Consider the following 27,335-nt stretch of genomic DNA (forward strand, 5'->3'; position numbering starts at 1 on the left):
GCAACTTATGGTTGTGTCCGGGAGCTGTTCTTGAGCCATGGGAAGACCACACGCTGCCTTCCCGTGCTGCAGAACACATTCTAGACATGACCAGAAGTCACCAGCGTGAACCGGAAATGGCTTCCAGTTGCATCCAGGAGGCCTCTGAGTTGGCTAGGAAGCCACTTGTGGCCTCCAGGTAAGTTTTGTGGTGCTGAAAACCCTCCCAACCCCCGTGGGTTTTATTATTCATGAATTTCTGTACCGCAAACAGATCTGGAACGGATCCTCTGTGGCTACTGAGGGGCCACTGTACTTGCAAAAGGTGCAGCTTGAACAAGTGGTACTGTGGTGGTGGGGAAGGGGGAAGAGTTAGAAAAACCCCAGCCTATAAAGTGGGAAATAAGGTACTTGCCATTTTTAAAGTGTGCCGTAGGAATTTTCTCCATTCCGCAAGTATGGTGGTTTTGTCAAGTGAATGGCCAAAAAGAGTTCTCAATGAGTGATGTTACCTTAATTGAACAGAGGACCAGCAGGATAGCATTTAAATATTTAATAAGGATAGTAACTTGAATTGGCATTCCAGGTGTCAGGTGTTTGTGCTGGATAAGAGATCAGGTGGAAAGCACACTCTCCCTGCATCTAGCCTTTAAAGTCTGCTTGGCTGAACCCTACCAGGTACTAGAAACCAGATTAAAGCTGCAATCCTGTACTCACTTACCTGGGAGTAAGCTCCTCTGAATACAGCGACACTGACTCCTGGGTCAATATATGTAGGATTCTGCTGTAAATCCTTGAGGAGCAAGCCCCAAATTCCGAGATGTTTCATATCTACTCTTGATAAGAGGAAGGTTTAAATTAGTCATGGAATCGAAATGTGTGAGGAAGCTGCGCTTTATAAACTCCTTTTATAACAAAAGAGGAAGGCATGTAATTTTGAGGGTCTTTCCAAAGTAGATTGTGCATGTACCAAGTTCAATTTTGCTTCACAGTTCCAAAGACCTGGTGACCTTCCATATCATGCCTTCCTCTCACATGCTCTTTAATTACTTAATTTTTGTATGTCACTTTGATGCCATCATCAATCTGGTTCTCTGTTAAGGTTCGAGAGTTCAAAGGTGGATTCCAGGGCCAACCTGCTGAGTTAGAATTCATGAGCAGATTTGACAGCATCACATTTGGGCTCAATCAGGACAGAGAATGGCTAGTTTGCTACAGAAAGTAATTGCCGCTCTTGTTGATTCATCTCTCGTTGGCAATTCATCATCAGTGATGCTGGGGTCACACCCATTTTGCTGAGGTCTCCTCTTACTGCTTAGTTATGTTGACATGCCTTGTTGTCCCTTGCACTGCCGAGCCTCTCTGCAGGAATTGCCCCTTAAACAGTGAAGAGAAGGAGGGTTGTGAAGGAGGGCTTCTCCACTACATGACAACTTTTCCTGCTCCACTAACAGCACAGTCCTATGCTTGTCTGTTTGGAAGCAAGACCCATTGGGCCAATAGGACTTTCTCTCTCTCTCTCTCTCTCTCTCTCTCTCTCTCTCTCTCTCTCTCTCTGTGTGTGATTGCTGGCTTACATGTGTGAAGTGAGCTTAAGACACCAGATGACTATTTACCTAACACTGAAGCATGTTTCTTAGATAACCTTATTAGAAGTCTTACAGACTTTCTGTTACAAACACATTTCACAAAACGTAGTGTTCTCTGAATAAAGTTTTGTGTTGTGGTTTTGGGGGTTCACCACCTTTCAAATTGAGGTCATAATGCCCAGATTTTGTCGGATTTTGTAGCTTAGGGTGTTTTTTTGTTTTGTTTTTTTAAATTGAGTTGCAGTGAAACCCTCTGCATGCCTTCTCAGAAGTAAGTCCTATTGTGTTCAGTGGGGCTTACTCTCAGGAAAGTGCGCTGGATGGGCAGCCTTAACCATGGTGCAGTGTCAGAGTTAATATATTGATTCATTTAGTCTGTGGCCAACTGGTGAGACCCATTAGATCAACATGTCCTTTTGACTGTAATTATGGGAGCAAGAGTTTTTGAAAGATTTATTAGCCTGGCAAAAATTGCTAAGCGAGCAAGTACAGCGAGTTCTCCGTGACTTGCTGGACTTCCATTTGAATTATCGTAGCAGTTGAGCATAATTGGACTATGTTTCGTATGGTTAATGCACCCCAATAAATTTTAGAGGGCCCACAGTTTAAAACATTTTTCCAATTATGAGGACATTTATGCCTCAGAAAAATTCACAGGAATTTCTGTAGCGTGTGTGTGTGTCTAAAAAAATTAATTTATTTAGATATCTAAAATTAACAAACACAAACCCACAATACCTTAAACATACAATAATATACACTACAACATACAACAAACAAGCAAGCCTGTGGCTTAAAGAAGAGGAGGGCGCGAGTCTAGCCAACACAAGGAATTATGCAAAACCTGTCTGCATATAGGTTTGAGTGTGAGTGAGGACAGGGCTTTTAGACAAAACAACAGACAACATTTATTATTTTGATTTGGTAAAATAAGGCATGTGGCTGCAGGAAAGGCTCTCAGCAGCCAAACTCTTTTGTGTCAAGAAAATATACCACAGAGCCAAGCAGGTGACTTCAAAGGACCATCCTTTTGGTAAGTCAAAGGGGTCCATTGCCAGAACTAAGCTAATCTGGACAAAAACTTCCACCCCAAACGGAGCAGGGTCAGAGCCTTTGGGAGGCTTCTGAGGTTCACTGCAGGCCTCAGAAAGCCTCTTCCAGTGAGTCGAATCCACGAAAGCCGGATCCATGGATACCAGGGGTACACTGTACAAATAATGTACCTTGGTTCAGAAGGAGCCCTGTTTGAAGTCTTAATGAAGAAAACCTTTAAAGAAAAATTTCTGAAATGATCCAGGGACTGTTTTCTGTTTTGCCTTCATGTCCTTTGCTTGCAATTAAGGTTATATTTTAATTTCCGGCATGTCTTTTGAAGTGCACTGTAGGTTCCCCAGTTCCTTTTGGGAGGAGGTCTTTTAATCAGGCATCGTTCCTTCAAACAAAGGAAATTTAGAATAAATGATGCAGTTTTCTTTGCTGTTTCAGTCATTTCGCTGCTGAAACTTTGTTTCGTGCCCTGGAGACACAAGAACCAACCTGTACTTGCGTAGAAGAAAGACGTCCTTACGGAGTCACATTTTCTTGCAGCGAGGCTGTTTTTTCCTCATAGCAGTTACAATAATTCAGCCATTGCTAAGATCAGATTGACTCCTGACTTCCAGTTCATCGCAGAACCAGGCCAGCACCAAAGCCAGTTTCAGTATGTCTGAAAGCAGTAGAGCTGTGGTGGCCATCCGTCTGATGACTCTGGAAAATTGAGGAGAGGTTAGCTCCCCATTCATCTGAAATGGAACTATAATCAAAGGAGGTGATCCCCAAACTTTCATATTGGGTAAAGATTAATTGCATACCTTGATTGTAAATACCTTAGCTGGGACCTGAAGACTTAGCTTAGGTAGAGTTGCCACTTTGCCCAAAATGATCCTCTTTCTCCAGCTTTTGGGGTTTTTAACCCTATGCCAGGGTGTCAAACATAAAGCCTGCAGGCCAAATGCAGCCCTGAAAGCAATTTATTCCCCCCCCCCCCGTTATAATTGGGCTCTCCCAACTTGATAATTGGGCTCTGTCATACCTTGAAATTAGGAACAAGATTTACACATTTTCTCATATCTTTTGCAACTAATGAGTTTCTATATGAGAACCATGTGCCTATTTCTTGCCATCATCTGCTTAATGATGTCATTTTCTGCTTAATGACATTCTGGCCCCTGGCAGGCACCACAAGTGCTAACTTTGGTGTTCTGTCTGAAACAAGTTTGATACCCCTGCCCTACGTTGACAGGCAGCAAAGGCCTTTGGGAGCACTGCTAGGCTGTGCTAGGCTTTATCACAGATATTCCACCTCACCCACCCCCATTTTTCAAGAGTTGGCAATCCTGCCAGCCCCCTATTGACCTGAGCTGAATTCCAGTTCTTTCAAAATGAATTTGCCACTTGGGCTGCCGTATGAGAACCAATGATCCAAAGACCCTGATATGGCATGTGGGACCGAACTGCCTGGATCTTGGCAGATACTTGATTGACCTTAATTGTGTTAATTGCATTTGGAGTTGCTCAATTTTGGATCAAAACAAGTTCTGCATGTTTGATACAGACACCGCTGTTCTGAGTCTGCCAGGAGCCTGCAGCTCTGATAGCACAAGCGTTCCATTCAAATATAAGTAGACTTCAAACATTCGCACATCAGAAAGCATTTTAATATAGGCCAGATCACATTCTAACTCTGTTTGTTCAACGCTGCATGATGTATATCAGCGCAGTTATTGGAGAAGGTTACCCTTATTCTTGTTTCAGTAACTGACATTTTTCATGGGCTTTCAACTGCTCTGTTCTCTTGGCAATTTAACCACTTATAAATAATGGGATTGTTTGCAGTGAAACTTATTGCGTTGACTTTTATCCATTGATGTATAGATTTAATTTACCCATGGCTTTGCACAATAGGTAACAATGCAATGAAACCAAGATTTATATATGTGTGTGTGTGAGAAGATACACCCAGCAGAAATGTACAAGGTTTGCGATGTCAGTATCCACAAAACCAACAATTTTTGGAGACTGTGTTAGAGAACAAGAGTGCCACCTCCTGGGCACAGGGTGGTGTTGCAGTTTAGGTGTAGGCAAAGATGGTTTTGCATAAAAGTGAATTGCTAAGCTAAGCAAGGAGAATGGAGGGTACATCATGGTTATAGTTTTTATTTCTCTTGCCTTACCATGCTCAGTCATCCAAAGAAGACTCTTTATTTTGGATGTTCATGGCTTGCCTTTCTTTCCTTTTCAGAAACCCAACATGAATGGTATTTTAAAACCGCCTTTCCTAAGGTAGGCTTTTACTTTATTTTACTTATTTTATTTATAATTTATTAAGTGCAATATTTGTTACACTTTACAGATATTAAGAGCACATTAACTAATTAACTAATGAATTGAATGAATAAACCTTTATTAGGCATAGATAGAGAAATCATAAAAGCAAACATAATTAGTCCTAATCCTGTTTATCAAAAACGGAGTTAAGATACTAAATTACTAATAAAACATTTATAGTTCAACATAAAATATCAACATTTTTGACAAATTACATTAAAAAGGCTTGGAAATCACCAAAAGTAAAAATTCATTCATTCAATTCAACTAATGCTGAATTCTTGAGAGAGGATCATTGGAGCTGCATTTGAGACTCCAGCTTCTCATTGGTTCTTGGATGTTACAGGATGAAACCCCTCAGATGACATTTCTGTAGATGAGTTATCTAGGCTGTTATCTAGATTGATTGGGGAATTAACACAACAGCAAACTTTGATGCTATGGTGGAGGGATTTTATTTACGTAAGATTTATATCCTGCCTCTCTCCCCTTGAGAACAAGGTATCTGAGGCAGCTTATAATATTTCAATATAAAATGCAAAATATACAATATAAAGTACAAAACTAGTATTCCATTGGCCCTCTCTGAGAGAGACAGTCACTGCACTTCATCTCATTGAAGCAACTAGGAATTTTTTTTCTGGGTAGTGTTTTGTGTTGAAGGGTGAAGAGGAGGTTGAATTAAATGAAACCGAACAAACACTGGGGAAGGTTATGCACCAAGAGTCTGATGGAAAAGTTGTTCTTTGCTCTATGTAAATGACTCCTCACTGACCCATCCTCAAATTCCATTTAAGCTGAAAGTGAATATAATTATGTAACCTCTTGCAATCTCAATTTATTCTTCAAACAAGCAATTATGCAAGAGAAGTACATAATCAGTCCTAAATTGAGTTTAACAGGGGTCCTGCAATGGCCTTTTTTTTTAGACACCCATAGTATTAAAAAAAAAAAAAAACACTCACACACTATCAAACTAGCTAGAAAGTCATTTCTAGCTAGAGTGAGGTGTGACACAAGGCTATGGCTCAAGTTTTCCAGGGCATCGAAGGTCAGCAGTAATGCTGGAATCATGAGTTGGGTTCAAAGCCCTTTCCTCAATGTTCAGCCCCTTGTCCTTTTAACTTATGCAGATCAGGAAAAAGATGTGCTTGGTACAATATTTACAGTATTTTTAGATATACACCCCACCTTTTGGTTGAAGCAATCCCCAAGGTGGCTTGGAGAAACAATATAAAACAATCTTGGAGTCTTGAGGTCCTTTTGCCAGTGATGGAGGCCAGGTTGATCTAACATTCTGTCTGTGTGCCTGGCCCAGATGAGGTCACTTGAATCCACCTAGTCTGATTCTAGAAATAGGAATGTTGAGGAAGCAGAGCTCTGGAATGCAGACCAAAATGCAGATTACAAATACATATAAATTACCCAGGCAGGTGGGCACCAGGGCCTTAGCTGGGGGGGGGGCCAAGGGGGGGCTCTGCCCCCTGAGCCAGCAGTTTGCCCCCCCCCTTAGCACTTTTTCCAAACATGTCCTCTTTATCTAATCTGGCATCAGTTGGGGGTGATTTGAAGCCCTTTTTGCCACACTTTTTGTGCACAGGAAGGTGCTTCTGGAAGGGATTGGGGAGGCGAGAGAGTGCATGTGCGTAGAGTGAGGAGAACAGGGTCCTGGGGGGCTCCTTGGTGACCTCTGGTCACCCTGTGCCTCCATCTGCCCCCATCCAGAGCACATGGAGAGCAGCTACAAGAAGGTTGGGAGAGATTTTGACTGGTACTGACTGGGGGAAGGGAGGGTGCTATTTCTTCTACTGTGGAACATGCTAATTACTATAATGGTACTGCTGTGGGGGGGGGCAGGGAGAAATATTTCTGTTTGGAGAAATCATGGGGGCAGGTTGTTGCCTTTCAGATATACTTTTAAAATTAATGGCTGCTGCTTGGGGGTGGGGGAGACCCTTTTTCTGGTGGGAGAAAACATGGAAAGCATTTGAGCTAAAGAGAACCAAGAACTTGAGTGTGGGAAAGGTTCTAAGCAGGGGTGGATCCAGGGGAGGCCTTGGGTGCAGACCCCCCCCCCAACTGTCCTGCCAGCAGGGAAGGGTGCCAGCCAGGATGGAGAGCAAAATCAGGTGTCAGGGGAACATCCACTGGGTGGGTGTCAAGGAGATTGGCTGGAATGGGAGCCCAGGTCTACCCACCCAGCAAACAGCCACAGAGGTTTTAAGCTCCATCAAGAGCCCAGTCTACCCAAGCAGGTAGACCTGGCCTCCAAGTCCAGGTGGGAGCACAGACCCAAGTCCGCCTGCCCAGCAAATGTCCACAGAAGGGATAAGCTCAAGCAGGAGCCCAGGTCTACACAGTAGGTGTAGACTCCAGATCTATCCACCCAGCAAATGGCCACAGAGGCGATAAGCTCAAGCAGGAGCCCAGGTCTACCTGCCTGGTTGACCCGGGCTCTGAAGGTAGTGCTCATGACCCCCTCCCAAATACAGACACTGGATCCACCCCTGGTTCCAAGGAGAATCAACTCAGAAAGCTGAGAGGATTCAGCTCAACCAGGTGGATTCAATAAATGCAAATCTTCTGTACTTTGCTTTTTAAAAGTAATGAATAGTGTAAAAAAAAACTAGTGTGCCAGTGCTGTGACTGTATTTGACTGGCATATCTTTCCTTTTGCTTTGATGTAAAGTAAATACGTTTTATTGTAATATGTATCAATGCATCAGCAATGTGTCATGGACAAATGTTATATAGGTGCTAGCTAGGCACTATATAGGCGCTATATAGGTGTTTAGTTATGTAGTTAGGTGTTAAATAGGCGCTGGATAGGTGCTAGATAGGTGTTAAATAGATGCTATATAGGTGTTATAGGCGCTATTTGGTTAAATAGGTGTTGTGTAGGGGCTAGATAGGTGCTAGATAGGCGTTGAATAGGCGCTAGATTGGTGTTGTATAGGCACTAGGTAGGCATTATATAGGTGTTAGACAGGTGCTATATAGGTGTTAAATAAGCACTATATAGGTGCTGTATAGGCATTATGTAGGTGTTAGATAGGTGCTGCATAGGCACTAGGTAGGCGTTACATAGGTGTTAGATAGGCACTTTCAATACAAGTAAATACTACCTGCATCACAGTGATATGTTTTACTTTTTGCAGGGTTGCAGGCCTGTGTATTGCACTGGTTTGTAAAAGAAAGGATATGTTGCATGTTATTTCTATGTAGGCAATACATTTTCCATGGCATGCAGAGATGCATTTATTCTATGCAAATTGTTACATTGTTTTACAGCTAATGAATGCAACTTTCCAAAAAAAAAAAAAACCCACATTATATTCTCTTCACGAAATTTGGGGGAGTTTTGGGTCTTTGATGTTTCTCCAGACTTATCCTTTCATTTTGCCCACCAGTACAGATACCTGAAAGCATTGCCCCCCCTTGAAAAAAGTCACCCCCCCAACTCTAGAGAAGAAAGTCATATAAAACTGTTAACTGTACTGATTAAAACACACACACACATTGCTAATTGCATGTGTTAATCGCTGTAGTAATTTTGTGGCAATTTCTTTTCATACAGTGGAGAAAATCCATTTGCTACGGTGAAACTTCGCCCAACCGTCACAAATGATCGCTCGGCGCCAATACTCCGATGAGCTTTGTGAACTGCAGTTTTTTTTACCCCCTTATTGTAAACACCACTCTTGGCAATATGATTTTTCAAATGCTCCTTGAACTTATTTTAAAACTAAATGTAACTTACAGTGTACAGTAGCAAACCATTGCAAAGGTTTTCTGTCTTGCACACCTTTCTGCTTCCAATTTCAGCAAATTCTTGACTTGTGTTAAGATGCTTAAACTCTTGATTTGACAGCGTGCCTTGTTAGGAAGCCAGGATTGTAAAAATCAGGGGGGAGCCATGAATTATCACGACCAGCATAATCAGCCATTTTAACAATACCCCCCATGCCAGTTCTGTGGTTAATTCTATGGGTAAGTTCTATTTAAGTTTGCTTGTACCATTTAGACATAACTGATTTTTAGAAAGACAAGCCTTCTCAGGATTGCCTTAACCTATGACAACAGAACATTGTGTAAAGTAATATGTTTCAATATATTGGTAAGATGGAGGTCTTAGGAATGAGAATAAAATATTTATCTTCTGAATGTTCAAATAGCACAATATTCTTTAACAAAGTGCAACGATAATGTGGGTGTCACTCGCTTGATGGAGAAACATTACCAATCTCTTTTGGTCAAGATAAACATACTAATGAAAAGAAATGCCACTTGAATTATAGGTTGGTCCTATATTCCATGAGCAGGATTCTGTGAACACTGGAGAACAAAAGGGACCAGCATTAGACTACTGCATTAAAGAGAGGCAAGTTTGATTTTTCCCTATAAATCAATGCTCATCTCATTCTGCTGCCTGTACAGTCTAGAGCAGGGGTGCCCAAACCCCGGCCCTGGGGCCACTTGCGGCCCTTGAGGCCTCTCAATGCGGCCCTCAGGGAGCCTCCAGTCTCCAATGAGCCTCTGGCCCTCCAGAGATTTGTTGGAGCCCGCACTGGCCGACGCAACTGCTCTCAGCATGAGGGTGACCGTTTGACCTTTCACATGAGCTGCGGGATGAGGGCTTCCTCCACTGCTTGCTGTTTCACATCTGTGATGCAGTAGCGGCAGCAAAGGAAAGGCCAGTCTTGCTTTGTGCAAGGCCTTTTACAGGTCTTGAGCTATTTCAAGAACTTCAATCATTCATATAAGTGTATCTTTAATATAGTCATTTATGTAAACTTATGTAAATTTATTCAAATTTTAAATGTAAATTAATTATTTTTTTCCCTGGCCCCCAACACAGTGTCGGAGAGATGATGTGGCCCTCCTGCCAAAAACTTTGGACACCCTGGGTCTAGAGTGGACATCTTGGTTGTCAAACCAGTTCAGGACAGCCTACTGAAAACATCAGACTAATCAGCAGACTAATGCATCATAAATGAAACACACTGTAGAGGTAGCAGATGAGCCTTGAGTGTCTAATAGTGGGGTGAGAGAGACAGGTAATCTCTGCTAGGATGTGACACAAGAACCTCCTGTTATCTGTAAAAACAAAGGTGTGTTAGAGCTAGAAGCAGAAGTCTTGCCCTTTTTAGAAGTACAAATTGGAGGGTGGACCAGGAGAGGCCCTTTCCTCTTCCCTACAATGCTTTAGGTAAAGTCAGTGCTAGGTGAGAAAGTTTGCCTCCAAACCACTCCTAAACGTAGACAGGAGAGACACTGCAACAGCACAGATCAAACAGCCTCTGTTTTCCACGTTCTTAGAGAGAAAAATCAAGGTACCTCTCATGAAGATGCAAAAAAAAGCTATTTATTTAAATTTCCAAAAGGTGCATTTAAACATGAAGCCCAGTGGGGGTTTGTGTGTCCTGCCACAGACGTGCTCCTCGATCAACTTTACAAGCAAGAGACTAACTTCATTGTACTTTACAAAAATCAGCTCAGAAGCATAAACATGATTGTACATGACATTTACATTAGAAAAAAGGAGGTACTACAATCTAGAGTTAAGATTCCCAGAGCCCCGTTTGTTGTGATCCCTTAACCAAATGTTGCCCCACAGTTAGGACATCTTCGTTGCCTCAAGGCCAGGCAAAAGAGAATTCCAATAGGGAAAAAGACAATGGCACACAAGACCCCGAGGCAGGTAAAGGTGTCTTCCAATACGCCAACCCTGCAAGAGAAAAGAGGAAAGGAGTAAAGCTGGGATGGTTGCTGCAATGCTCCAGCCCCACACATGGGGGGAAACAGAGGCCAGACCTGAAAAAAACACAATGAACTTCTTGTTGCTGTAAAGTGGTACACAAATATTATTTAAATGGTTTACATAGCTGGGTAAATAAATGTCTCCCTGTCTGAAAGGGCTCACCACCCAACAAAAAAAGCAGAAGAAAAAAGCACCCTTTTCTAGGTGCTGCCACCACCACCCTGCAAGGTAGGTTAAGCTAGAAGAAAGCAGCTGGTTCAAGGTTGCACAGTAAATTTTGTGAGTAGGATTTGAACTCCCTAGTCAAAGTCCCAACACCCTCCACTACACCACACTGCTACCAAGTTGGTGGCACACATTATCTTGGCATAGCAATGGGGGGGGGAAATGTACTGATTAGGAGGGAGGTGTGCCCTTTTATCTTTGTGCATACACATATATTTGGAGTTGCTGTAAACCTGGGAATAAAAGCACATTTTACAGACTACAAATGACTACACACCACCTGCATAGTGAGAGGCCTCCAGCTACCAGTTGCAGGTAAGTCTACCTGTCCTGCTGCTGATTCAGACAAGGACAAAAGCTTCAGTACACCTGAATCAAGATTAGACTGCTGTCTATTAGAAAAATAACCAATTTAATAAATTGCCAGGGGGGTGAGTGATCCACATTTCCAAATATTCAGACGCTCCTGCCAACTATCAAGTCCTGCTTGTGCTTCAGTCTGGAGAGGTAGCCAAATCCTAGCAAGTAGCAAAAACTTCAGAAGGTGAACTAGGGTGGTCTTGTGGAGTTATCAACCAGCAAAGAGAGTCTAGGCAGAGGGGATGACTTGAATAAAAGCAAAACTTGCAGTGGAATCCGCTAGAGCCATCGGCCTATTTAAAATGATGACCCAGCTCAGTTTCAAATTATTCTCTTAGGACTCTTTCCAATTCCAATAAGCATGTCTTTTTGGTCATGTTTGCACTGAACAGAAGGGTCCTCTCATTTGAGGCCAGATGGGATGTGCTGCTTACACAAATGCAAGAGGAGGGTCCTTGTCTCCAGGGACAAGTTCACTCAGCTTTGCCTCTCGGGCTTGCTCAGGAATGCGTTGTGTGTCGCAACTCCTTCCCTGCCACAACCAGAGTGAGACAACCTGGTGAGAAAGTTTCCAAAACTGTTCTAATACCAAGTGAGGTCTCTGTTGAGAGAGAGGCACTCAGAGCCATCCCCTCACTCAAACCAGTCCTCATATCCTGCTGTGCTGCTACCCGAGATCCCTCTCTTCCCCAGCTCCAGGGACTCTGTTACTGCATCACACATATAAAGAGTTGCAATAAATACTGTTATCACAGGAAAACAAGCCCTCTGTACTTATCCTTGCAGCAACTGAACGTAAAGGAAAGCTCCACCAGATCAAGCCAAAGGCCCATCTAGTTCAACTCTGGAAAGCCCACAAGGAGACAAAGGCAGACGTCCCTCCCACCACTGTTCTCTTGCACATGGTACTCAGAGAAGAGTGATGTTAAACCCAGGTGTAACACATAGGCACTGGTAGACCTTTAGGAGTTTGCTGAAGCCACCCAAGCCAGTAGCTCTTGTGACAATGAATTCCACAGACTAACTGCCAGAATCCGGATCACCCAATTGAAAGCGTGATCGGAGTTTGTTTGGCCTGGCCTGGGACACGAAAGTCTCCTCCCAATTGGGAGGGGAAGGGGGCTGGGGCTGGCAGCTATGGCGGGCCTTTTAAAGGGCGCAGGACCCAGCCCTCTTCCTCCTTTGCATGTGGGCAGCATAGGCAGGGTAGAACCCTATTTCAGTCCTCAGGGGCTCAGCGGCACGAGGATGTAGACAGGGTCCTGGCTGGAACCACGGGGCACACCTCAGAGGCTCAGCGGCTCAAGGTGGCGCAGCCCACGGTCCGGCTGCCTTCCCCTTAAGGGGCAGACAGGGATGAGATGGGGCGCAGCTTGGAGTCGGGTGCATGCCCACCTGGGGGGCAGAGGTGTTCTGGTACCACCCAGAGGTCCTGCCTCCGCACCACAGGGGGCTTTTGCTGCCTCGGATGCTGCAGGTCTCAGCCTCCTCTTCTGATGATACTGCTAAATAAAGTGGCCCTTTCTCCCATATTCTGTTGTCTCGAGTGTCCATCGGACAGTGCGGAAACAAACCAGATTTTCCTACAAGGTGGGAGAATTCTCTGCCCAGTTTTGGACACCTCAAGATCTGCCAGTGATGTAGGGAGGGACGGGAACAAAACGTTTCACTCTCTGAAAGTCACAAGCTTCTCCTGGTTCTCTTAACAGCAGAAGCTGAGCAGAGGGTGTGTTTTGGCAGCTGCCTGTATCAGAAAAGCCAAAAAAGGAAGAGAACCGGAATGACCTTGAAATGCAGATTCAGAGCACACTCCGTCAGGCCAATTGGCCAGTGCCAAGTTCTTGCAGCACTGTTAACACGAGAGAAAGCTACCCAGCCAGCAAAGAAAAAGACTAACTGGGGCACTACATCCGCCTCCCCACTGAGCTCTTGGACCACATGTGGGTCTTGCCTCTGGACATGTTGAAGACCAGACTATGTCAGCAGACCAATGGAATGTGGTCAACATGCAACAGTCACCTGCCTGCAGGATCTGCACCCCATGCCTTGGGCTGCGTTATGGATCTGCTTGCAGCATGGCCAAAATCTGTTTTTGGCCACAGCCATGATATACCTCCAGCCTAGAGGTTCTCAAATCTTTAGCACCAGGACCCACTTTTTAAAACAACATTCTTATCACCTGGCTTTACAAGACTTCAGAACAGGTGATCTAGAAAGGAATAATATATTTACTTAGAATATTACTTGTATTTATTTGCAAAAAAATCTCAATCCATTTCTTGTCCCTAATGAATAGCCTCAAGGCTTAGTGATGTGCCCCAGCCTTCACCTGCCCCCACTACCTGTCATTAATGGATTGGGGGGGGGGGAACACATCAGGAAAGGATGCTTAAGCATTGATCTCCCTATATTTACACAAGCTTGCAAACTGCAGGAGCTCAGCTCTTTGCAAGGTTGTGAGCAGCTGCCTGGTTTCTGTAAAGCCTCAGCAAGGCTTGAGGCAAGTACATACCTGATCTTTCTATCACCTGTGTTTTCACTGGAGGCTCTGCAGGACCCATCAGAAATTGGGTCCCAACCCACAGTTTGAGAAACACTGCTTTAGCCAAATCCAACAAGAGCTACAATCTGACTCTCCAGAACTGAGGAAACAGGAAGCAGTGCTCTTGGGCAGAATTCCCCAGCACAAACAAGCATGCTATTTACCAAGCAAATCCCCAAACTAAAGAAACTTCAACGGCTCCGTACTGAGCAAAAACAGAGGACTGCCAACCGGGCACCAAGGCTCTGGCAGCCGTTGGTGCACAACCCCTGCCTGATCACAGCTCAAGCGTTCATGGCCTTGGCTCACTGCTATATGTAGAAAAAGCATGCCAGTTAGATGTTAGACACCACACTGTTTTTTTTCTGTATGAAAATGGTGTTTCAGATCAAACAGGACAGGAGAAGGGGGAGAGGGAAGATAAAACAGTAATATCCCCAGTAACAGTTAAACAGTACTTTAAAGACTGGCTAATCTTAGCCAGGACCCAGCAAACCAAAGCAGCTTTGCTGTGGTTTAGGGCCGCACCACTCCCAGGATGCTCTATTTTTAGGACAAGCCTATTTCTATTGCAAGCAGGGAGGGGAGAGACTTGCATTTAAGCTGTGCCGCAGCTGCTCCAAGAGCAAGCTGGATTTAAACCCTCATGGGAACACCTTTTCACTCAAAGGTTAACTGTCTTTTGGCAAGCAGCAACAAGGGTGCCACTGAATTAGGAGCCGAGATTCAGGGGCTAGAAAGAAAATCACCCAGGTGTGACTCCACTCACAAGTCCAGGCACAAGGGCATTCATACTGAATTTGTGTTACTCCTCCTAGCTTAAAGAAAAATACTTGGCATTCATACAGCACTTTCCACCTGTGGAAAGGGCTTCACATTATCTTGATGCTACTTAAACAACAATCCTGTAAAGTAAGCAGCATTATCTCTGTCATGCAGTGCGGAAGGACTGAGGCTTCATCTTGGGCTGAAAGTAAACTGTTTGCTTAAAGTCTCCCAGCTGCCTCTTCCGGGTCAGACTATTGATCCACCTCACTCAGTATAGTCTGCACTGACTGGTAGGAGGGTTTTAACTGGAGTTTCAGTTAGTCTTTTCCCAAACTTGCACAGAAATGAACTGAACTCTGGATCTTCTGCATCCAAAGAAAGAAAGGTCCACTGCTTTGGTCCTTGCCCCCACGCAGGTTGACAGCCACCTGTGGCCCTCGCCCCATGCCAGGAGACTTGAGGGAAGAGAAGGGGATTGGCGGCTGGTGGCAAATGCAGTAATGGAAGATTAGTATGCCAAAACAACATTTGGGGACCCTCAATTATTTTTTAGTTATTAAAGTCTCACTTTGGAGACTTCATAGAAAGAAGGGGCTATAAAGAGCTTACTAGTAAACATATAGGAAAAACAGATCTATGGCCACAGTGAGGTGTTCCAGGTGATTGGGGAAAGCCATGTTTCAGCGACCCTTCCCCCACTAAACCCGGTCCATGCTTTGACCTTCACCGCCAGCAGTAAGCCAATTAGGGTCAAGAGCTTCTTACCGGATCTCTTACCGGAGAACCTGCTTACCGGAGAACCTTGACTGTATCATCAGCTTTTATACAGGCACTAAGAATTCCCCACATTGGGGCATCCAGCTTCAGTGTTGTTCTAAACAACTTGACTGATGCGAGGAGAGAGTTGCCCGGTGGATCCTGACCCAGCTATCAAGCAGGCAGGACTCAGTGGGCCAAACAGGCCAGTCAGTCAGTCTGTGGTCCATCCCCAGCATCAAGCAGGAAGTAATGCTTCTGCACCCATATCTCAGGTTTCTCCAGGGAGGGCTTTCTGTGTAGTTCTAGCTAAGAACTCCTTCCCTCCAGAAGTCCATCTCACACCTTCCCTACTGAGAAGTACCAAAGACAGCAAGAAAAATAGGGCACCACTGAAGCACAACAGCAAAGGGAGAGACAGAACTCCAGTACTTCATGTCATAAATAAAATTTGGGTATTCCTCATTAAAGAACACTAATTGGGATTGTCCTAGCTCAAATCTTGCTTCTGCAACAAATTCTCTAGTTGGCCTTAAGCAAGCCACTGTCTCCCAGCCTCAGTCTTCCCAGCTGCAATATGGGAATAAGAATACTCTCTTGACAGAATTGGTTAGGATTCCATTAAGATAATACATGGCACATTTTGCACACTATAGAAATAACAAATTATCCTTATTTTATCCAAACTGAAGTCTGCCCCTTTCATCGTTCTTTTAAATGTCGGCCTGGCAGCTAAGACGTCACCTGAGGAACTCCTCTGCAGACAGCTCTGTGCTCCTCAAAGACAGGTGGATGCAAGTAACACAAAACAAAATATTTAGAAGATTTTTATGCAGCCCTCCAGCTGAGTTTCCAAGGCCATTTACAAAGGAAACAAGAGCTAAAGTGATCGGCTATTTTGACCTTTAGGCTTCAAATCTGTTTTTGTGAAACATACCATGTTATTTTCCCATCCCACACCTCACACTTCCGGCTAACTATCCACAGAGCATGAGATAATTTCTGAAAAGTAATTATTTTTTTGAAAAGTAAGGAGGAGAACACCATACCTGCAAGCAGGGCAGCCCCCCACGACGACCACCGAGGTTGTGGGCGGAGGCTGCTGGATTATCGTGTATGTGGTGTTGGGAAAGTTGTGGGGCGGTGCGCTTGGCGGGACCACATAACCTAGGAAAACAAGCAGGGACAAGCATGACCCACCTTGAAGACGACTTCCCTGCCCCACCTTTGACAGCTGCTGAATGAGCAGGCGGAGTGGCGCGGAGCCCATTTTAAGATTTCATTTGTGTGCCTTGAAAATAGCGTGGCGGGGAGGGTGATCTCCCAGCTACTTACAACATGCCCAAGGTTTTCCCCACCACCGCCGCCTCCCAAATGAGCAGGCTGCTTAAAGCTGGGCCTGGTCGGGGAACAGCAGAGCAGCTCCGCAGGATCAGGCCCACAGCCCGTATAGGGTAGCATCCTGCTTCTCACAGTGGCCTACCAGCTGCCAGTGGAAAGCCCTCAAGAAGGAAAGAAAGGCAGACCCCTCTCCCACCAGCGCTCCCCTATGGTGAAAGACATGAAACTGGAGGTAACGCTCCACCACCTTAACTAGCCATCACCAACCCGACTTCCACGAATTTGTCCAGTCTCCTTTTAAACTACTAAGCCTGACGTCATCACCCACATCTTGTGGCAATGAATTCCACAGACCAACTGTGCAGGCTGAGTGTAGTACCACCTCCTTCTATATGTCCTAAATCCCCTATCAATCCGTTTCAATGAACGATCCTTGGTTCTAGAATTGTAAGAGAGGGGCACGGACCCCTTGGAGAATCAGATGAAAGCTACGGAACCCCCTCTCCAAAGAAGTGCATATAAACACAGTATTTTTTTTGTTTGTACTTGGTTCACAGATCCACTGTAGCTCATCCATGAACCCCTTGGGGACATCAGGTTAAGAAAACCTGCTTCAAAATACACTGTTGATGTATTGCATTAATGGCTACGTGATTTGCACAAAAACCAACACAACACAGCTCAGCCACAGGGTGGCTGAATCACCTGGTTTCCCCCCCCCCCCCAGCAGTACATCCTTAAGTCAAGGCAAGAATGCATGACATCAGCTGTGTTATCTCATATACAGCTCTAAGGTTGCCTTGCTGCAGACCCCTCCCTGCCTCCCAGCATTCGTGTTCCAGGACAGGAAGGTAGCCAAGTCTTTCTCTATGCAAATACATGCATGAATTGTAAACACACACAGAGGACAATGCTTCCTGCATTTGATGACATGTTAGGTAGCCCATGAAAGCAAATGCCACAATATATCTGTCAGTCTATAAGAGGTAATATAGGACGCTTTACAATGTTGCAGGAGAGAGTCAGGGAGTCAAAGAACAGTTTTTTAAAGAAATGTTATTTCTATTTTCCCCCAGCAGATGGAAGGTTAAACTGTTTATACAACCCTACCACAACAGGTCTGTAGCAGAATGAAAGTGGCTTGACCCTAAATGTTGCCTTAAGAAAGATTCAGCCCAAGTACGTCTGACTATCATCCACCACTTGCTCACATGCATCCCTTGCAACTTTGCCTTCCCCTTCCTCCTTCTGTTGGCTCCCCCAACATCATCAAAATTGCAGGGTGAACTGCCAGCCCATACGTTGGCAACCTTCAGTCTCGAAAGACTCTGATATCGCGCTCTGAATGGTGGTTCTGGAACAGCGTCTAGTGTGGCTGAAAAGGCCGATTCGGGAGTGACAATCCCTTCCACACCGGGAGCAAGTGCAGTCTGTCCCTGGTCTGTCTCCCTGGCTATGGGCCTTCCTTCTTTGCCTCTTTGCCTCAGACTGTTGGCCAAGTGTCTCTCAGCCCAAACAATCATTAACGTGATTTCTTTAACCACTTAACTGATTAAAGCTGAACACAAGTAAAACAATAGTGGTTTAAAAAGCATGTTTGGCTTTAAATGGTGCCATCGTGTGTTGCAGCAAACATCTTAGAAGAGGCATTCCTCCCCCCTTCTCTCAGGGAATGCATCTTCCAAGATGTCACTTGCCATCTGCATTTTTAATATACAAAGTAACTTTAAAAGGGAAAAATCAGCTGTGTAACCACAGGCACCTTTCAGCCTATCAAAATAGGTTTGTGATCGCTGGTTGGCAACCTTCAGTCTCGAAAGACTCTGGTAGAAGCCTACAGCACCCGGCATTCCCAGGCGGTCTCCCATCCAAGTACTAACCAGGCCTGACCCTGATTAGCTTCCGAGATCATGGTATAAGCCTACAGCACCTGGTATTCCCAGGCGGTCTCCCATCCAAGTACTAACCAGGCCTGACTCTGCTTAGCTTCCGAGATCATGGTATAAGCCTACAGCACCCGGTATTCCCAGGCGGTCTCCCATCCAAGTACTAACCAGGCCTGACCCTGCTTAGCTTCCGAGATCATGGTAGAAGCCTACAGCACCCGGTATTCCCAGGCGGTCTCCCATCCTAGTACTAACCAGGCCTGACCCTGCTTAGCTTCCGAGATCATGGTATAAGCCTACAGCCCCCGGTATTCCCAGGCGGCCTCCCATCCAAGTACTAACCAGGCCCGACCCTGCTTAGCTTCCGAGATCATGGTATAAGCCTACAGCCCCCGGTATTCCCAGGCGGTCTCCCATCCAAGTACTAACCAGGCCCGATCCTGCTTAGCTTCCGAGATCATGGTATAAGCCTATAGCACCTGGTATTCCCAGGCGGTCTCCCATCCAAGTACTAACCAGGCCTGACCATGCTTAGCTTCCGAGATCAGGCATGTGCATAGATCAATTGACTAAACCTTTCAGCTTGGAACTGTATGCAGCTTGAGGCAGAGAGCTGCCTTGTGCATGTTATCAGCCTGCAGAAGCACGATTGGCACGGGGGCTTCTCCGACACTGATTTCAGCCATGGCAAGGTGATCAGCTGCAGTAGAACTGAATCGGGTGAAGATAGAGACAGGATATACCTGGGAGAAGGGAAAGAGGACAGGGCAACATAGCGGAGAGGAAGAGCGTCTGAGTCAGTTTGCGGATTTACTTACTAACCACACTGTATATTTATAGACCACTTGTCAGCAATGAAAGTTTCCCAAAAGGCAGACAATAAATACAAATTAAATCAAGGCAATTTGAGTTTTACAACACAGTTTAAAAACAAATAAGCCAGAACAAGACAATCAACACAGAGCCTCTTTAGCCACAGGCGTCTACGGCTCCGGGGAAATGGAAAAGATCCCTGCTTATACCCCTTCAGTAGTTCACGTTGTAATTCTAGGCATGCCTCAAGATGTCTCATTTGCTGCCTCACCCAGGAGATGATCACACAGCAACCTGACAGAGAGCCCTTGGCTCAAGGCGTCCCTAGTGCACACACAGCACCCAAGGCTCACTTCCTTGCCTAAAAGATTCCAAGGAGGAGGGCCTTTCTTCTTGCTCACTTGCACTCAAGTGGTTACCCTAAACCTTGGTGCTCTCGTGTGGCAGACGGTGGCTGTATGAAAAGTGGAATCCCACACACAAGAACAGAGAAGTTACTGGCGAGTTCAGCCCATCTCAGCGGAGCTCAAGACACACATCAGGCTAAGGACACGTCAGATTAAGGCTCTTCCTTGCAGCACAAGCTTACTTGCAAGTGTCAAGCAGCATACTTGCAAGAGATAAGGACTCTTGCAACCCTTAACATCCTGCCTTTCTCCAAGGTAAGCGGTTCTTTCCACCTCTGTCGTGCCCTGGCAACCATCCTGCAGGGCAGAATAAGTTGAGAAACAGTGACTGCCCCAAAGGCACCTGTTGAGCAGGGCTTTCAACCTCGGTCTTCCTGGCCCAGCCCTCTAGCAAATACCAGTGATTCCTCCTGTGCCTCTCCAGCCACTCTTAAACGCTGCAGGAAAATGAGTATTCCTTAAGAGGCACTCACTTCCCTGCAACATCAACCAGAAAGAGAGTATTAAGAAGGGAGCACAGCCAGAATGAGGTGCAGTCCAAGCCAAACATCTATTGGAGACACACACAAAAACCCACAAAGTCCTGTGTGCCTTTTGCTTCTGGGGTGCAGTGGGCCCTCAGTATCCATGCAGGATCCATTTCAGGACCTTCCATGGATACTGCTTTCCATGGATCCAAAATCCACAGGAGGTCCTCCAGCCACAAGTTGGGCATCTGCAGATACTGAACTCCATGGATGTCAAGCCCACAGATAAGGGGGTCGATGGTACAACCAGTCCTGTTCATCTTGTAAAAAAAAAAAAAATACAAGTTTGATACTCCACAGCAGTAACTTCCCAGAGCAAGGCAGGCCTACCAAGGAGCAAGTAGCTCTTCTCTGACCCTGCGCAGCTCCCAACATCGGCCTTTGGGCTGGAAGCCAACCCAACATCGTGACATTTCCTGCCAGTTTGTGACAGGAAGTTCTTTGGAAACACTGCACCTCATGGGTATGGGTCACACACTCGTCTTGCTTCTCCAGTAATGCTGCCCAAGTCCGGGTAGAAAATGAAGCTTGCCTATTCTTTCCAGTACATGGAGAGCTGGGGGCCCGAGCAAACTGCTTTCAGTTTCAAGGCTCAGTTGGTCAGAAAAATATAAATAAGAACTTCTAGGACAACGAGAGGTGTGCATACACAAAGAGACAACTAACAGAAGAAATGCTAAGCTTCAGTGCACAGCTGGTTGGTTGGCAACCTTCAGTCTCGAAAGACTATGCTATAAGCCTACAGCACCTGGTATTCCTAGGTGGTCTCCCATCCACCTAGACGCCTGCGTTGGCTTGGTCATGTCATGAGAATGGATGATGGCCGGATCCCAAAGGATCTCCTCTATGGAGAACTCGTGCAGGGAAAGCGCCCTACAGGAAGACCACAGCTGCGATACAAGGACATCTGCAAGAGGGATCTGAAGGCCTTAGGAGTGGACCTCAACAGGTGGGAAACCCTGGCCTCTGAGCGGCCCGCTTGGAGGCAGGCTGTGCAGCATGGCCTTTCCCAGTTTGAAGAGACACTTTGCCAACAGTCTGAGGCAAAGAGGCAAGGAAGGAAGGCCCATAGCCAGAGAGACAGACCAGGGACAGACTGCACTTGCTCCCGGTGTGGAAGGGATTGTCACTCCCGAATCGGCCTTTTCAGCCACACTAGACGCTGTGCCAGAACCACCATCCAGAGCGCGATACCAGAGTCTTCCGAGACTGAAGGTTGCCAACAACAAAATGCACGGCTGCTGGTTTCTTTCCAGGCAAGATTCAAAGCACTGCAGATTACCTTTGCAACCAAGACAGGTAGAAACATTCCAGCTCAGAAGTCAATACAGACCTGGATCCTTCTCCAACCACACAGCCCTTCCCTCCTTTCCAATGTCCCATCTTCCCACCTATTAGGACAAAGCACCTCTTTGGCATCTCTCCCATTGGGAGCCTGTCCTGTCCAGCAGCTCTGTATCGCCAGCAATGGCAGCTGAGCAAGATTCTACATCTTGACCCATCTGAAATTGGCTTGCAACTCACCTAGCGGGTCCTGACCCACCGTTTGAGAAACACTGTTCTACAGAGTTTTTCAACAGGCAGATGGTGAGAGGGCATTCAGGAAAAGTCCCAACCAGGAAAATTTTAAAGCCATGACACTCCACCAGTCACGTCCCATCACAACAGAAAAATCAATTTTAAGTTCATTTCAGCTCATTTCAGCCTAAACTCATGAAGTGAGCCACAAGAATTAAAAAAAAAAAATTGAAAAATTGAAAAAATTAACCCTTGCTAATTGGGTGAGAGGCACTTTTTCAAGTGGGTGCTCCTTTTTTTAGCAGGGGGAGAGTAACTGGCGCACCTCACCCCAGTACTGTCTGTTCTAGAGACTGTCTGCTGGTATTCATTTGCATCTTTTTAGATTGTGAGCCCTTTTGGGACAGGGAGCCATTTAGTTATTTGATTTTTCTCTGTAAACCGCTCTGTGAACTTTTAGTTGAAAAGTGGTATATAAATACTGTTGTTAATAATAATAATAATAATAATAATAATAATAATAATAATAATAATAATAATAATATTCAAATATATTAAAATACTTTTATGAGTGTCAGCCTACCAATGCTTAGTCCCAACAGGACTTACTTCCTGATAAGTCTGATTAGGAGCACAGCCTTAATGCAATGCAAGCTAGATATCCTCTCTCCCTTAGGAAAGATTGCCACAAACAAGAAGTCCAGTGCTGAAAGTCAATGAAAAAACTCTTTCTGGTTCTGTGGCTCTGTTTCTAGGGCAACTGTCTGTAGTAACAAATTGTCTGGACACACAATTTGTTACTACAGTTGCCCTAGAAACAGCCACAGAACCAGAAAGTTTCCCAGAAACTGCAACATCGCAATAGGAGAAGACCATCAAGGTCAGTGAAAAATGCTGAAAATGGCACAAGTCATGATAAGGGGTGCAGACAGAAGTCTGTGGTACATCACACCAACGGTCAGGCCTCTGGTTCCAGTAAGGGCACAGAGCGAGACCGACACCCCTGCCTCTGCAATGCCTGCCCTATCAGGAAGAAAACTGAGAAGACTACCAGGGATGCCTTCCTTTGCCACACCTCTTCCTCCCAGCTCTTGGATTCAAAACAGCAGAGGGAAATGAAGCTGAAGAGGAGAGAAGAGGGTGCTCTAACCTTTCCCTCCTCCACACTTCCTGATTCCACAAAGGAGCTAGAGACCCTCTCTGAAGATCCAAGGTAAAAGACGGAGGGCTGCACAAGGGTTTGATGTGGGACACGCTCAAAAACAGGTTCAAATCCCCACTCAGACACAAAGCTTCCTGGGGGATCTCAGGTCAGGCTTACTACCTCACAGGGTTGTTGTGAGAATAGGAGGAAGGAACCACATACACCACCTTGAGCTCATTGGAGGAAGGGCTGTATAAACACATGAAAAATATATTGTCCATGACTGAAACAGCCTTTGCAGGATATTTTTGTTCTAAGTGCAGCGGTTACTTGGTTATTGCAAGGAAACAAGATCTTTTTTTTTTTAAAAAAACAAAACAGTTTCTGTTGCAAAAAAAAAAAAATCTTCTTTACTAAGTCATGTTCAAGCCATAAATTACTGTTGCAGGGAAACACACTATTCACCTTCCAGTTAGTACAGAATTCCCATCTCTGGATGGCAATGGTTCCCAAACTGTGAGCTTTGACTTGAAGTCACAGAAGCCAGCCAGGGGAGCTGTGGAATTATCCCAAAAAACCTACCGCCCTATACAATGTATAGGATTGTAGCCCTAATGGGGAGAAATGGCCCAGGTGGTCAAGGGCCACTAACTGAAAAAAGCTTGGAAGTCACTGCCCTATGGAAAAGCAAGGACTTAAGTGCAACACTTACTTTCAACAGTTACTTTCAATGTGTTGCAAACATGTTATCTTTCTGTAACCCTTACAATGACCCTGGAAAATCAGCTTCCCAGAAGATCAGCTTGAAGATGAACTCTTTGCCTGTGAGAAGTAGGTAACAGGTATTGGGCGAGTTCTGGGAAGCCAGAGTTAAGCCTCCATTCAGCTCAGGCCTACTCACAAGCTAACGGACTCCATGGGGCAGTTTGCAAGGATAACCTTGGGGCAAGGAAGCTTGTCTGCTACTTGCAGGTCCTTGCTGGAGGAAAATAAAAGGATGACTATTACTAGGGTGGGGACAGCTGTCAGGATGAGAGAGTGACTTCCCCAGGGCCACTTAGTGAATTCACAGCAGAGGCAAGATTTAAATCTGGAACTTCCTAATTTGTAGCTCAGACACTATGAAACACCAGTATCACATGCTCCTATTGGCCAAGACCAAGACTTCACCATCAGTGAGTCACATCACAGCCTCTTTTGTAACTTTTAAAGTTTTACTTCTCCCTCACCCAACATTAGATACTGAACACTCCTGGACATTCCTCGAACAAGGGAACAACCTTATTGAGAAGTTGGGCTAAAAGTTTCCATCTTCCTGCTTCCAGCAATGCTCCTGCCATCCAAGAGTCCATCCCATCCAAGGGTGTGCATTCCCCTTTGTTACCTCCACATTTTAAAAAAGTGCAAGTTCCTGATTTTTCAAAACAAGGCAGTAAAGTTGCATAACAACATGAAATGCTTTGCTGTGGAAATGTGGACAAGGAATCACGTGTGCCAGATCCAATCAGGCTTCAAGGGTGGTCAATGAAGGCTGCATTTGTAAAGTGGTTCCCGGTTCACATTATTCTCCCTTCCAACTCTTCAGCCTAAGAGTTAATAAGTGTACACAGCGGCCAGCCCTGCCAGACAGAACCACCACCCGGCTCAGCGTGCAGAAGATGCCTGCCCAGGCAGAGCAGTCCAAACGGCTGCTGGTGAACAGAGAGCCAAGGTCCAGGGGGCAGCTGGTGCGTGGCAGGAGAGAAGGCCCTGACCCCATGCCTGGTCAATGCCCTGCAAGCCCCAGCCCTGGCTGGCCTGTCAGGGCAACTGTGCCAATGCCTGGTCGGCCTTCCTGCCCGCACAGAGCTTGCCAGCCAAAAGGAGGGGCCCAGTTTCTCCTGTGCAAAAAGCCTCCAGTTTGCTTCAAGTCCAAACTCGTCCCACAGCCTGGCAAGGTGGGGTCAGCCCCCTCTGGGAGCAGAAGGGCCTGATCTGCAGCACACACACCCCTGCTCGGAGGGAAGCCTTCCCCGGACAGGGGCAGCTCTCTGCTCCCCCAACTCCTCACCCCGAGCGCGGGGGGGGGGCTGGAGGGGGTTTTGCTTTCCGCAGCCAGAAGCCCCCCACCCCGCTGAACCCCCTTGAAACCTGCCACAGCCAGGAACCTGGGCAGGGGCAGAGGAGGAAGGCCGCACTCTGCCCAGCCCCCCCTCGACCTCTGGTCCTGGCTGCCATCAAACCGGGGGAGGGGGGCACTCTGCACTTCCTCAGAGGCACCCCCACTGGGACTGCCCCTCCTCTTGGGTCGCGGAAGGAGGCGCCCCCTGAGCGCGTGCAGAGCGCTCCTGCTTACCTGGGCCGGGCTGGTGGGGGAGGGGGCAGCCGTAGGGCGGCGGCGGCGGGATGGCGCCGTAGCCGGGGGGGCCGGGGCTGTAGGCGGGGGGGCGCTCCTGCAGCAGGGGCTTGCTGTCCATGCCGGGCTGGCCCCGCTGCCCGGCAGGCGGCAGCAGAGGAGGGCGGGCGCGCCGGAGGCTCCAGCCAGGCGGTGGCGGCGCCCAAGTGCTGCTGCTGCTGCTGCTGCTGCGCCCGGCCGGTCGGTCACGAGGCTGCGCCCACGCGGCCCGCCCCCAGGCGCGGAGGGAAGCCCCTTAAAGGGCTCGCGCGGAAAGCACCGCTCCGCCCCCCGCCCGCGGGTCAGCGGCTCTTCCCAGGGCGCGGTGAGGCGGGGCCTCTGCTGGGGGCGGCGGGGGGTCGTCTGGAGAAGGAGCGGAGGGGGGCGGGAGCGCCTTAGGCGCGCCTGGCTCCAAGTGCCCGCTTAACACCCGCACTGCGCCTACATAGTGCCTACATAGCGCCTATCTAGCGCCTATATCGCACTCATCTAGCACCTATCTAGCGCCTATACAGTGCAGGAGGTCTGGTCTAGAGGGTAGAGCCTCCATTTGCCTGAAGATAACATCCACAAGGTTGCCAGTTCGAGGCCACCGGCACCGTGCGACCTTGAAGCAGCTGGCAAGCTGAAGCCCAGCTATTCCATCTACTCTGAGCGTGGGAGGATGGAGGCCAGAATGTGAAGCCAGATCGGAATGAAACACCTGAGTGTTGTGGTTCTTGAAAAAAAGAAACTTCTTTCATTTGTAAAAATCCCTACGGGGATTTAAATAAGCCTGCCTATGTAAACCGCCTTGAATAAAGACCAAGAAAGGCGGTATATAAATACCTGTATTATTTATTATTATCTAACACTTATATAGCACCTACATAGCGCTTACATAGCACCTATCTAGTGCCCATCTAACACCTATATAGCACCCATCTAGCACCTATCTAGCGCCTATATAGTGCCTATCTAACACTTATATAGCGCCTACATAGCGCCTTTCTAGCACCTACATAGCGCTTACATAGCATCTATCTAGTCCCTATCTAACACCTATATAGCAACCATCTAGCACCTACATAGCGCCTATCTAGCACCTACATAGCACCTATCTAGTGCCTATCTAGTGCCTACATAGCACCTATCTAGCACCTATGTAACACCTACATAGCACCTATCTATCACCCATCTAGCGCCTACACAGCACCTATCACCTATCTAGCGCCTATCTAGCGCCTACATAGCACCTATCTAGCACCTACATAGCACCTATCTAGCGCCTATCTAGCACCTATCCAGCACCTACATAGCGCCTATCAGTGCCTATGTAACACCTATGTAGCGCCTATCCAGTGCCTATCTAGCACCTACCTAGCGCCTACATAGCGCCTACATAGAGCCTACATAGCACCTATCTAACACCTACATAGCACCTATCTAGCACCTATCTAGTGCCTACATAGTGTCTATCTAGCACCTACATAGCGCCTACATAGCACCTATCTAGCGCCTATCTAACACCTACATAGCGCCTGTCTAGCACCTACATAGCACCTACATAGCGCCTATCTAGCGCCTACATAGCGCCTATCTAACGCCTACATAGTGCCTACATAGCACCTTAGCGCCTACATAGCGCTTACATAGCGCCTACATAGCGCGTATCTAGTGCCTACAGAGCACCTAGCTAGTGCCTCCATAGCACCTATCTAGCGCCTACATAACACCTATCTAGCGCCTATATAGTGCCTATCTAACACTTATATAGTGCCTACATAGCGCCTATCTAACACCTACATAGAGCTTACATAGCATCTATCTAGTCCCTATCACCTATATAGCAACCATCTAGCATCTACATAGCGCCTATCTAGCACCTACATAGCACCTATCTAGTGCCTATCTAGCGCCTACATAGCACCTATCTATCACCTATCTAGCGCCTATCTAGCACCTACATAGCACCTATCTATCACCCATCTAGCGCCTAC

General features: G+C 46.4%; 2 protein-coding genes across 2 annotated transcripts in view; one reads left to right on the forward strand and one right to left on the reverse strand.

Annotated features, from left to right (window-relative positions):
- The window catches only part of BAIAP2L1 (BAR/IMD domain containing adaptor protein 2 like 1), a 57,397-nt gene extending 48,306 nt beyond the window's left edge, over positions 1-9,091 (forward strand). The window contains exons 13-14 of the mRNA XM_066640880.1: positions 4,849-4,889; positions 8,512-9,091. Coding sequence (XP_066496977.1) covers positions 4,849-4,889; positions 8,512-8,587 — 117 coding nt within the window. The 3' untranslated portion in view covers positions 8,588-9,091. The remainder of the gene's footprint in view (positions 1-4,848; positions 4,890-8,511) is intronic.
- Positions 9,092-10,277: 1,186 nt separating this feature from the next.
- BRI3 (brain protein I3) lies at positions 10,278-25,560 on the reverse strand. The gene is made up of 3 exons (XM_066640678.1): positions 25,318-25,560; positions 16,396-16,513; positions 10,278-10,662 (listed from the first exon to the last, which is right to left on the reverse strand). Exons 1-3 carry the CDS (start codon positions 25,436-25,438, stop codon positions 10,530-10,532), a joined length of 372 nt encoding a protein of 123 aa, XP_066496775.1. The 5' UTR covers positions 25,439-25,560; the 3' UTR covers positions 10,278-10,529.
- Between the last annotated feature and the right edge of the window lie 1,775 nt (positions 25,561-27,335).

This window comes from Tiliqua scincoides, chromosome 13 (assembly GCF_035046505.1).
Source record: "Tiliqua scincoides isolate rTilSci1 chromosome 13, rTilSci1.hap2, whole genome shotgun sequence".
Classification (NCBI taxonomy): Eukaryota; Metazoa; Chordata; class Lepidosauria; order Squamata; family Scincidae; genus Tiliqua; species Tiliqua scincoides.

Coding starts and splice junctions, on each gene's coding strand:
- BRI3 (XM_066640678.1), bottom strand. CDS start 25,438: ATGGACAGCAAGCCCCTGCTGCAGGAGCGCCCCCCCGCCTACAGCCCC. Junction 16,514..25,317: donor CCCCCACCAGCCCGGCCCAG/GTAAGCAGGAGC, acceptor TTGTTTTCCTAG/GTTATGTGGTCCCGCCAAGC. Junction 10,663..16,395: donor GGGGGCTGCCCTGCTTGCAG/GTATGGTGTTCT, acceptor TTTCTCTTGCAG/GGTTGGCGTATTGGAAGACA.